The following is a 12,814-nucleotide window of genomic DNA, read 5'->3' as shown; positions in this document are numbered from 1 at the left end:
TTATATTTTATATGTATGTATTATGTTCCTTGGTAATATACATTAATACGTTAACACAAACCTATAAAATATTTACATATCAAATATCTCGACAAAATATTTATAGAGCGCATCATAGGTCTAAATAAATATAAGATTCTAGAGTACAAGAGGTCTCTACTAGTGTTCTCTCGGATATTTTGGCATTGCTCATTTGTTGGTACTAGATGATACCCCGCGCATTGCTGCGGGACGTTCTGCCTTTTATTTGTAGCTTCAAAAAAAAGTGCGCATGGATAAATGAAAATGAAATATGGCATCAATTGAAGTTACAATGGAATACTGGTATTTATATTTAAAATGTTGAATAAGTTAATTCTTGTACAGATATACGAATATGCTTTTAGGGAGGACCAGCAGGAGAAAATTGTTCAGATGGAAAGGCAAGTAAGCCAATACAACACCAAGATTTCTGCAAAAAATATGTAATACGAAATAAGCAATTTCTGGCCAAAAGCAAAGCAGTATGATTTCTGCAAAAATTATGTAATACGAAATAAGCAGTCATTTACCATAGAGAAGAGCTTGTCGAATACCTCAATTGTCAAGGTGCCATCATGTTTTATCTCCAATATAGTTACACCCGAACATGGCAAATATTGTCACTCTGAAGCAGCAAACCAATCCTATAAGGCATGAGATGTATTCCATATAAGGAAGACACAGTACAACGATAATAATGACATAATATTAGTGTATTGTGAGAATTATGACCCTGTATGAAAGGACATCATCTTTAGTACTTCAAGTCAATTTTTTTGTGAAGTAGATATAGCATCAGCTATTCTCGCAGCACAAAAGATCCTATTCAAATGTCAACTTCTATTGCAAAACAACAACTATAAATTCAGTGTTAAACAACAATCTCTAGGATCTCAAGGTGCGTAAAAATTAGATTCTTTCTCAAGAGGTTTCTTGTTTGCATAACAAATTAAGAAATACTGAAGTATAGTATGACTGCATTTTATTGGTGCATGTACAATGGTCCACATGCTCTTACCATCTGTAACACTTGATTATCACAACTTCTGACAGCACACAGTCCTCTCCTAAAGCAAATCTTCGATGTGTTTGCTTCATGATGAATCTATGTGTTCCATATATCTGCATAACATCAAGGAATCCGAGGCTTAAGCAGAAATTCTATTCTAATTCCACCTTGAAACCATGGTACAAAAGAACGAAATGTTTGCTTAGACGATCCTTCCATCAAGCACCTTGCAAACAATTCAGAGTAAGCCATGAGAGGATAGCTACTAACGAACAAATCAGAGTAAACCACGACTAGAGAAGCTCCTCAATCTACTCCTACAGCGAATCGAGTCAGCTTGACTGATGCTAGAAGAGAAGAGCACTGAAGATCACCAATCAACGATAAAAAAACTGACATAACCAATTAAAACACTATAAATACCTAATAATCCAGCAGTAGTCGGTCATCGTAGAATGTAGCTTGGCTGAAGGCAGCCATTCAAGTGGTTACAGCTCAAGTGATGGTGGACACCCGACAAAAAAGTAAAATCATTACTTCTTTGTACGTGAGAGAGCCTGAGATTGAGATGCATCATGCTTGCTGGTAGAAAGTGGCGAGCACTTTTTCTTATTGCTGCAACAGATTCTGAGGCGGGCCACCTGTAGATCAGAATTCCAAATTTCGTCAAGCCTATAATTTTTATAAGTGTAAAGAGATGCATGAAGCAAATCAGTGGCACGATAATTTAGTATATATAATCGGGGGTTAACCTGCTCATGGGGAGATCAATTTAGTATATATAATCAGGGATTAACCTGCTCATGGGCGAATGCCAAATAAGGGTAGGGGAACTTGTCCTTCACGCAGAGATAGAGTTCTTTACGGTGGAGACATTTGAGATGATGCCAATAACACGCAATGAATCATGAAAATAAATCCAATACCAATAGGAGGAGGAAGAATACGGATAATTGACTGATCCATATGTATTTGATTGATCCATCGGGATCATCTCAATGTCCAGACCTTACATGCCGATGCAGATCCACCCAGAAAAGAGGAGCCTTGGCAACGGAGATCACCGATTGAAGGTGCCAGAGTAACAATTAAAATCGAAAGCATTGACCTTTCAGATAAGTCCCGCGTACCCATCCTCTAGATCCTGCCTTTGCCCCGCCGTAGCCGTCATCGCTGCTATAGCCAGCAGATCTCATCCCGGTGGCGAATGCAAAACCTAGAGGTGGCTGGGCTCAGTTTCTTCCATTGCCCCGTGGTATTTGTGCCGTTTGGGGAGAAAGAGATGGGGTTGGAAGTCGGGGCGACCAGATTATGAGGAGGGATTCCGTCGCTGACGTTTCGATTGGAGAAAAGCTTCCCTTCCGCTTCCGTGGGGTCGTGGAAGGAGGAGCGAACGGGAGGGACATCCAGCGAACACGGGGGAAACTTGTCGCTGCAGATCTTGGCCACTTATGGTCAATCAAACGGCTGAAAAAAATTAAGATGACGTGGACGCACGAGAGGGCAGAGAAATCAGGTAGTGGGGATCAACTATTTAGGTATTATAGATGTGACGCTTAACTTATCTATATTTATGTGTTATTCTTTATGATCCCATTTTTCCTTGTAGTTGTCATTTATCAAGTAAGAGAACAATCAGTAATTGTGTGGTATATGGAATGCCTATGTTGTTCGCCATATGGACATTGTGACAATTTTCGCTCGGAGTTAGTCTCTACAATCAAGCACAATGTCATGAATTTATATGTTTCTGAATGTTTTTTTTAATGCAATACTATTTGCTAAATGGGGCGGAACTATAATTTTTCGTGGTCGCCATGTTTCAAAAGGTTGCACTTCTTCATTCCGCGATGAAACTGGCGACGACATCACTGGACTTTATATTGAACTAATCCAACCTACATGAGTGGTAGGAGTATTTACTCATGTCATTACTAGGTGACGCCACTTTAAAAGGTACACTGCGTTTCTGCACCCAGGTCCAGATGGTCCCGGGTGTGGACAATAAAATTGTTAATAAATAGAAAAAAAACAAAAAATATGATATATTTATTTGGGTGCAAGAAAGTCGAATGCGTGATTCATATGCCAAATTTGGTTTAATTTGGACATTCGAGGAGCTTGTGGCAAAAAAGACAAATTTTGGGCCTGTGAGAAAGTTTAAAAAACACACTGTTCATAGCCCATTTTGTCTTTTTTGCATGAGCTCCTCGAATGTTGTTTGCCCCCGAATTTTTGCATGCACCTGGCGCACTCAAGCATCTTTCATGCAAAAAACTTCCAATTTTTTTTATATTTTTCATATTTGCTTTGATTTTACTGTTCGCCAAATGTAGATGAGCCTGAGCTCCGAATTAAACTATTGCTTTAAAAGTTTATTCCACTGAAACTTGACCTTAGAAGTGCAGTTTTTCAACATCAGACCATTAAATAATTTTACTCCTATCAATAGCATCAGAGCATTAAACCAACAATTTTATGTGTTCATGGTTGCTCGCCATATATATAAACCGTTTGGTCCACCATTTTTGTTATCTTGAAGAAGTGGCAACTGAGCGTGAGTTTCTTGCTCCCGAGCTCCATGGAGTCTGTCTTTTGAAAATACCAAATCCTATTTTTAAAGTTTCAAAAGATTTAAAAAAACATTACGCATGAACATATAAATGTATACTAAATTTCTGTAAAATCTCATGATGAAATATGCTTTGGTGTGAGCTGCACAAAAATATATGGTGTACTCCCTCCGTCTTTGAAAGGGTGTACTTTCAACTTTGTTGAAAAGTCAGAAAATTTAATGTTTGGCCATATTTATACAATAATACATCAATATTTATGCCATCAAATAGTAGCATTAGATTCATGATAAAATATATTTTCATCATATACCTATTTGGTTTCACAAATATTGATATATTTTTGCACAAACTCGGTCAAATTTTGAGATATTTTGACCCTCCTACCAAGTTGGAAGTACACTCTTTGAAAGACGGAGGGAGTAGTAAATAGTGCATGAGCTAGAAATACATGATCTTTGGCGGTAATTTTCATCAAAACATATTTTCATCATGAAAAATGATGGAGATGTGGTGTACATCACTAGGGTTTTCTTTCCAGAGTTTTTTTTAAATTTCAAAATATTGCTTTTGTGTTTTCGCAAAATCAGGGCGCCATGAGTCCTAGACCAAAAATAATTTTTGGATACTGTAAGCTGGACCCATTTCCAACATATGTAGTTATTCATGTGTTCTTTATGTGCAGTGAAGTTCATCATGATTCATGTCGTTATTGTCTGCAACTGGTGCAAGGTCTTTTGCCCCTGCGTAGATTGTGATGTGATGTGATATTATGATGCTTAGCAATTATTCCATTGTTTCGAAACGAGTCTGTGTAGCTGGATCTGATCAGGGATGCAACAAAAATACCTAATAAAAACAAAAACAAAAACAAAATAGAACCACGTGATTTGCTGCCTTTTTAGGTTATTTGCTGAGAGACCATGAATATTTATAGTTGTCAAATCATTTTTTGAGCCAATTACAGAAACACAGATATACCAGAATTTCTTTCGGTGTTGCTCAGACAAATATTCGGCATATTGTAACACGGAACCATATATTTGATGACACAGTTTGTGTAGTTGATGGGCTTTGACCGGCCTACTTTACCTGAGCTATAACAAGAAATTCCCCTAAAAATGATAAAATGTTCTACATATGCGGCAAGAAAATAATTCAGCTGATGACATGGTCACTGAACAGCTGGAACTGTCCGGCGTCGAGCACAAGCTTCCGCACGGACGCAATGGCGCCAATGATCCCAACACCGGTGAACAAGGCCATGATCGCCACGTTGATTACATACACCGCCGACCTCTTAGGCGGGGCCAACGCAATGTTGTACATGACGACGGGGAGCACGAAGTCGAGCGGGATGAACCCCAAGGCGCCGACCACGCCCACGATGTCACCGAAGAACGGCAGCGCCGCCGCCACAAATGCGCACGCCGCAACGTACAAGGTCCGCAGCGCCACCCGCGGCGCCAGGTTCCGCCATGAGAATCTCCCGTGGCCCGCGTCGGCCGACCCTTTCTCCATGATCTCGTAGGCCACTTGCGAGTACACCAGCGCAATGGCCAGGAGCTGGAGGAGGACGAGCACGACGGCAAGGCCGAGGAGCCATGTCGGTGCCAGAGAGGGCCCCGAGTCCGGCATCAGGCTCTGCAGCGCGTTGGACTGCACCTTGTTGCCGAAGGCCCAGTAGCCGGAGATGGCCGATAGGTAGAAGGTGAAGAAGACCACAGTGTAGCACAGCACCAGCGCCTTCACCATCTTCCCTGCCGCCGGCGGCGCCAGGGTGGCTTGGATCTCGGGCAGGATGCCGTTGCCGAACACGGTGGCGAGGATGGAGATGGAGAGGAAGGCGTCATACATCTTCCCGGACTTTGATGGGCTCAGCGAGTAATCTTTCACCGGAGCATTGCTCATCATACCTGTCAAAAATTCAGATCTAAGATTGACCAAGTCTATCTCAAACAAAAAAACTTTTCTTCTTCCTAGTTCTTTTTCATGTAACACCAAGTACAACATAGACGTAATAAACATGTAACGCACGCACGATCATCGGTCGGTGTTTGCACATACCTGCCCGAATGCACGCGCCGGAGACGAGGATGGTGTAGCCGAAGGCTAGGACCAGGGACCCGAGGTTGATATACCGCAGCGAGTGGAATGACGGCATCTGCGAGAAGAGAGACAACACGACGGCGACGATGATGATGAAGTGGTACAGCTTCAGGGTACCATTCGGCGCCAAGCTCTCGTACATAATCTGCACTCGTTGATATGTACACGTCCAGGCAAGGTGCAACAGACATATCAGTTAGGCACATAGCTTGGTAAACATTTTGTTTCTCTACAACATTTTATTGTGCTTTTTCACACGATCTGTTCCTGCCACCATTTTATTGTACTTTGTAGGAGTATGTTTACCTGGAGGCAGTTGCCGGCGATGAGGATGCTGCCGATGGTGATGCCGGCGTTGATGGCGGTCTGCACGGTGACCACCGCGTAGAACACCCACCCGGACCCTACCCACACCACACCCATCCAAAACAGCACATCATTCACGCCGCCCATTATACTTGGTCCACGATTATTACCACCGCATTAATGGCAATAATTAAAGCAACGTGCGTACCGAGGACGTCGGCGGCGAGCTCGCGGAAGCGGATGTGGCGGCGGCCGGCGGCCTCGCAGCGGTCGAGCACGCGGGACATGAGGTAGTAGGTGTAGAAGGTGACGGCGGCGACGGCGGTGAGCGCCGACAGCCCGAGCGCCCAGCCCATGCCCCGGAGCGCGTACGGCAGCGTGAGCACCGTGGGGCCCACCATGGCCGTGGTGAGGTGGAACCCCGCGTGCCACCACGTGCCCTTGGACTCCAGCACGAACTCCGCCCCGGCGTCCCCCGCCTCCGCCGCCGCCGGCTTCCCGTCGTAGGACGCGGAGGGGGTCATGGCGCGCCCCGTGGACGGCGAGAGCAGGAACGGGCTGTCCCCGGTGTGCCCGGCCATGTTCGGATCCATCGACCCCTCCCCGCCGGTCAAGACTCTCGATCGGTCGCGGCGGCGTCAGATTAGGCGCTTGCACTACGAGCAGCGCATGCGTGGGGAGGAGGAGAAGGAAGGTGTGGGGCGGGATTAATGGCGCGGGATCTCGGGGAGATCGTGGCTGCTACTACTTGCTGCAGATTAATTTGCCCTCCCGTGTTCTTGCTGGACTGTAGGCTGGATCATGTGGCCTGCCGTTGAGCCGCGGGATACCACAGATCCGGACAGGCAGGCGGGCAGACGCCAAGTCAACGCCGGGGGAGCTCCCCTACCCTCTCCTGTTTACTTTTCTCGCTCAATTTGCAGGGGAAAGGGAGGAGGAAGAAGAAGAAGGTCAAACTAGACGGAGCTACCCAAGGAGCTGCTGCCTGCCGGCATCTGCATGCGTGCCGTGCCACACAACTCTCTGCCCATATCTATCTATCCACCGGTGGCCAATCCTCTCCGGGACCGGGGAGCAAGACGACAACACTTGGTGACTCCCATACGTACAAGTAGTAGTATAAATACACGCATTTGGTGGGATATGCATGAGTTGTTTCTCGCTATTTATTTATATATGGTATACTGACGTAAATGAATGCTTCCTTTCTTGGCTTGTCCTACGTTGTTTATCGGCATTTTAGTAGCTACCAAAAGTGTAATGTAAAATAAGAAGAGCATTTAGGGGATATTCTTCAACGCATTTCTTATTATTCATATAAGCTTACAAAGGATATGGTAATCTCTATCTCTGGCAATTAACGTTTGTGTAATCCTGAAATTTTAGGGTGATTTGGTTATGATTAAACTACCCCCCCTTGGTCCATATCAATTGTCGATGATTTATAGTACTAAAACTTTGTACTAAATCAGCGACAAATTAAAATGCATCGGATGGGAGTAGAAAACATGTGAATTGGGGGAAGTCATGTTATACGATGGAGAACGATGTTTTGTCCTTCATATTAAGAAGAGATGGTGGATCACTTTTTTCGTTTCTACGCCTCACCAAATTATCTTGTATGGTGTCGCCAAAAATAGCACCATTGTGCATGGCCTTGTCGAAGCTATTTTAAAGAGACGGAAACGGTATATCACAGTTTGTATGATTTGGGCATTGTTTGCTTGGTAGTGTTGTATTTCAAGGGTACGAGAGAGGTATAAGTTTTTAGTACTTACTCTAGGAGTTAGTTACTAGTTTTATAGCGCAGTATCATGAGACTATGCGCTTGCGAATGGAGCAAATGGCTATCATTACTACTCCCTCCCTCCATAAATGTAAGATGTCTTAATCTTTTTTTAGACGAGATGTATATAGACACGTTTTAGTGTATCTGTTCACTCATATTAATCTGTATATTAGTCAATATTGAAATATTTAAAACATCTTATATTTGTGAACGGAGGGAGTAACTACTAAGTGCACAACCTGTTGTTTTCGATACCTTTCATCTAACTATCATACATTTTTCTTCGAAACTCCTAAACCGTGTGATAGCCTTTCGATGTTTTTTCTCAAGTTTTTGAAGATTAAATAGGATGGAAAAGGAGTCTGGCAAATCCCATGCCCCCATTGATGCGGAGCATCTCTCGCTCATCCCCATGGACGTACCTACACCTCCCTCAACACCACTTGGACCCATGACACGAGCTCGAGCCAAGGCTATTGAAGATAAAGTGAACTCGCTCCTCTTCAAACTCCCTCTTTCTACTCACGAGACATGGCTACTACCTTATTCGGAAACTCTATGTGTGATCAGGTGCTTGGAGAAGAGCCACGGAATAGCTACACGCAAGAGCCAAGACGGAGAGGACCCCAAGCGTGATGGACAAGAAGAAGAGCTGCTTTGGAAGCTACACGCGTCGGACGACCGACCAAGTCCGGACGTCCGACGAGTCCCAGGACACGGACGACCGAGCTCTCCGGACGTCCGGTACTTGACCACCCGAACCAAATCTACGGATGTCCGAAGCGGACCGGACGGCCGGGCAACAGGCAACCGAGCCGAATATACGGACGACCGACAGTCATCGGACGTCCAGACCGTCCCGAAGCTCCGGACGACCGGCCCTCTCCGGACGTCCGACGCACCCACGACAGAGCCGAATCTACGGACGTCCGAGCCCTGCCAGATGTCCGGACCGTCCCGAGCCTCCGAACGTCCGACGTCTTCCGGACGTCCGGCACCTGAGTGACCGCGCCCGCGGGCTGGAGCCCTTGTACCCCTTCACTTTGACTTCCATTTGCACTACGACTATAAATAGGTCTCTCCCACCTCCTAGCTAGGGTTAGCATTGGTTTAGCTCATATTTTGTGTGAGAGCCTTGCTCATCCACTTGGTTACTTCTCCTCAGAGCTCACGACCTCTTCGGAGAAGATCCCCCAAGCGGATTCAAGACCCCTTCAAAGGAAGACCTCCACAGGCGGAAGAACGGTTACTCGTGTATCTTACCTTTGTTGATTTTGAATCTTGTGCTACCTTGTGTGCTCGGTGATCTAGCCCTCGTGTGATTGATTCCTTGTCGGTTGAGTGTTTCTCTCGTTTTCCCCCGTGATTCCCTTTGTTTTCTTCCGCTCGTTTTTCGTGTCTCCCCGTAGGATCCACTCCAAACGTGAAAGATCGTCTCCATAGGGTTCCACCCTATATCATCTTGGTATCATGAGCCACGTTGATCACGTTTTTGGAGCCCGTACCCTTTGTTTTCTAGCTTGATTTTGTTGTTTTCATCCTAAATCCGAAAATTCCCCACCAAAAATAGCCCCAAATTTTTTTGTGATTTGTTGGTGAGTTGAGATTTTGTTGGATTTGATCCATGGATTTGAGTTGCTACGTGTGGATCTAGCTTTCCCCAACCTCCCCACCCTTTTCCATCCATCAATCCGCTCGATTTCGACCTCACCATCTTCTTCCTTCCCGAAATCGTGTTGTTCTTCCCGTGCCTGATTTTCGCCCAGGCACCGGACGACCCGAACCCGCCGGACGTCCGTAAAACCCGGACGTCTGTGAAACCCTTATGAAACTGAACTTAGTTCAGTTCGACCACCACCACAACCCCACCTTCCACCACATCTTCCAAAAACCACATACACGATCATCATCCCTGATACCTCCTATGACGATTTTGCCACGTTTTGGTCTTTGAGATTTTGAGTGGTGACTTCCATGTCCTATTGTGTTTCGGCTATCTAGGTACGATTTGACTTCATCATCACCACGGCTCAACTTCGCAAGGGTCTCATCATTGCCAAGGACGGTAACTTCCACGACATCTTTGTCATACCTTGCAATTGCATTGATACCCATATTGCCTCATTTTGCGTAGCTTACCCATCGAGACTAGCCGTTGAGTATTGCCGGCAACATGACTTGTGGACATTAGTGATCATCCTCCATAGCATACATACCATACCACCGTGGTGCATATCGTGGAATCAACTTGTGTGTCACAAAGTTGTCATAGCATACACAATTGCTATCTTGGTTCGTGAAGTTTTGCATGAGAAAAGAGCTCAAAAGTGAAAGAGCCACCCAAGCTTTTAAGCAAAGAGGAAAGATAAGCAAAGAGCTTATAAGCAAGAACCATAGCATCATACAACATTAAGATTGTCATATAAGATCATCTTGGATCATAGCACCGAAATACCATACATATAGCATACTTGGGATAGAGGTCGTTGCATTTTTGCCTAGTAGGTTGTGCACAAGTTTCGTATCCGCTTATTGTGCAATCGTGCTAGAGTCTCTCTAGTATTGTGCAACAAGAGCATTTTCGTGGTTTCCACATTTTGGCTCACTTTTTGTTTGCACAATCCCATCTATCTATTTGCGTGTGTGTTTCCGTGGACAACTAGCTTGGTCTACTTGTTGCATTTGCAAATTTGTGAATCTTTTCCAACATTATTGAAGCTCACTTACAATTGCATCAAATTTTGTGCCACCATCCTAACCAAGCTCCACCATAAGCTTCTATTTGTGTAGGTATGAGAACCGACAAGAATCGGTACCAAAAGTGCTATTTCATTGTCTGCATTTGAGTGAACTTGATTCATCTTCAACATCGGTCAAGGTACATTTGGTATACGTTCTTCTCCGTCTACCACTTACATTTTGTTGGAATGATGGATAGGCCAAGTTCTTCTACCAATCCACCCCTCATCGAGAACGGCGACGACATGTCATCATTCATCACCAAGAACCACCTCTTTGGTGCTCAAAGGGCATTACACCAAGAGCAACAAGCAATGAGCGACTGCATCGACCACCTCGCCACCGACTTGCGACTCTCCGAGCAACGTACAAGAGATTACTTCGACAACAAGTTCGACGCTCACAAGCAAGAGAATGATGCAAGAATGGACGAGATCCGCGCCTTGATGAGGAACCACCATCCTTACACTTCTTCATCCTCACGATGGAGCCGCTCGAGTCGACACTCCGACGACACCTTCTCCGACTCAAGTACACCATCGTCGAACACTCTTCGACGAGCCACGCGTCAAGACTGCCATGCAGATCGCAACCCCCTACATGACAAGCATTCACAAGAGCAAGTCGACGAGCATCTACCTCATCCTCCAACACACCAAGTTGCTTTTGCTCAAGCCCAAGAACGACAACGACTACAGCGCCAAGAAGAAGAACGAGCGCGTCTACACCAAGAGGAACAAGATGCCGAGGCTCAACGTCTTCAACAACAACAACGTGAAGCGCAAGCTCTTGAGGCGCAACGTGCCCTTCAAGAATCAAGTCGAGCAATCGCCAACCGCAATCGCGAACGGCGCAATCAGGAGGAAGCCCTTCGAGAAGTAATCCAAGAGAGGAACTACCACCCGTGAGTACAACGTCAAGTTCCTCAAGCCCCTCCACAAGCTCGTCAAGCTCCACTTCATCGTCAAGTTCAACAAGAGCAAGTTGATCATGGACTTCCTCTGCGCCAAGAGCAACATGAGGATGATTATCCTCCACGTCAAGGGCGTCATCATCACCATCGCCAACAACACAATGAAGAGCAACGCTATGGCACGCTCAAATTCACAATGCCCAAGTTCAATGGAAGCAATGATCCCAAAGAGTACCTCTCATGGGCATTGAAGGTCGACAAGATATTTCGTTTGCACAACTATGAGGAAGAGAAGAAGATCGCAAGGGCATCACTTGAGTTCCAAGACTATGTGCTCATATGGTGGGAACAAGTCCTTGAGCGACGCCAAGCAAGAGGTGAACCTCCAATCACCACTTGGGCTCAAATGAAGGATGTCATGCGAGCACGTTTTGTGCCCACTTACTACAACCGCGATCTCTTCAAGAAGCTACAACTCCCCAAGTGAAAGGATGGATATGGTTGACTAGAGGGGCGGGGTGAATAGGCAACTAACAATTTTTAAACTTTTCTTTAACAAATTAAAACTTGCAATGAAATAGGTTGTCTAGATGTGCAACTACGTGGACAACCTATATGATGCAAAGACAATAAGCACACAAGCAAGCAATGGATATAACTCAAGTAAGCTTGCAAAAGTAAAGGGATAAGATAACCAAGAGTGGAGCCGGTGGAGACGAGGATGTGTTACCGAAGTTCCTTCCTTTTAAAGGGAAGTATGTCTCCGTTAGAGCGGTGTGGGGGCACAATGCTCCCCAAGAAGCCACTAGGGCCACCGTAATCTCCTCACGCCCTCACACAATGCGAGATGTCGTGATTCCACTATTGGAGCCCTTGAAGGCGGCAACCGGACCTTTACAAACAAGATTGGGGCAATCTCCACAACACTTGGAGGCTCCCAACAACACCACGAAGCTTCACCACAATGGAGTATGGCTTCGAGGTGACCTCAACCGTCTAGGGTGCTCAACACCCAAGAGTAACAAGATCCGCTAGGGATAAGTGGGGGGAATCAAATTTCTCTTGGTGGAAGTGTAGATCTGGGCCTTCTCAACTAATCCCGAGTAAATCAACAAGTTTGATTGGCTAGGGAGAGAGATCGGGCGAAAATGGAGCTTGGAGCAAAAATGGAGCTTTGGGGGGAAAGAGGTAGGTCAACTTTGGGGAAGAAGACCCCTTTATATAGTGGGAAGAACAATCCAACCGTTATCCCACTCACCAGCCCCGCACAGAGCGGTACTACCGCTGGGGAAGGGCGGTACTACCGCTCCGGGCGGTACTATCGCTCGACCCAGCGGTACTGCCGCACTGCCTGG

General features: G+C 45.6%; 1 protein-coding gene and 1 long non-coding RNA gene across 2 annotated transcripts; both read right to left on the bottom strand.

Moving 5' to 3' along the window:
- Positions 1-124: 124 nt before the first annotated feature.
- On the bottom strand, positions 125-2,456 carry LOC123100557 (uncharacterized). Its single transcript, XR_006448431.1, has 3 exons — positions 1,040-2,456; positions 552-665; positions 125-451 (listed from the first exon to the last, which is right to left on the bottom strand). It is a non-coding gene; the product is annotated as an uncharacterized lncRNA (long non-coding RNA).
- Positions 2,457-4,512: 2,056 nt separating this feature from the next.
- LOC123148900 (probable GABA transporter 2) lies at positions 4,513-7,089 on the bottom strand. Its single transcript, XM_044568424.1, has 4 exons — positions 6,227-7,089; positions 6,019-6,116; positions 5,671-5,857; positions 4,513-5,519 (listed from the first exon to the last, which is right to left on the bottom strand). The coding sequence occupies exons 1-4, from the start codon at positions 6,609-6,611 to the stop codon at positions 4,762-4,764; spliced, it is 1,428 nt and encodes a 475-aa protein (XP_044424359.1). The 5' UTR covers positions 6,612-7,089; the 3' UTR covers positions 4,513-4,761.
- Positions 7,090-12,814: the final 5,725 nt, after the last annotated feature.

This window comes from Triticum aestivum, chromosome 1B (genome assembly GCF_018294505.1).
Source record: "Triticum aestivum cultivar Chinese Spring chromosome 1B, IWGSC CS RefSeq v2.1, whole genome shotgun sequence".
Lineage (NCBI taxonomy): Eukaryota > Viridiplantae > Streptophyta > Magnoliopsida > Poales > Poaceae > Triticum > Triticum aestivum.
The sequence above is the reverse complement of the archived record's forward strand: the minus strand, read 5'-3'. Positions and strand labels throughout refer to the sequence as shown.

Coding starts and splice junctions, on each gene's coding strand:
- LOC123148900 (XM_044568424.1), bottom strand. CDS start 6,611: ATGGATCCGAACATGGCCGGGCACACCGGGGACAGCCCGTTCCTGCTC. Junction 6,117..6,226: donor GCTCGCCGCCGACGTCCTCG/GTACGCACGTTG, acceptor TGGTGTGGGTAG/GGTCCGGGTGGGTGTTCTAC. Junction 5,520..5,670: donor CGGCGCGTGCATTCGGGCAG/GTATGTGCAAAC, acceptor AATTTTTGACAG/GTATGATGAGCAATGCTCCG.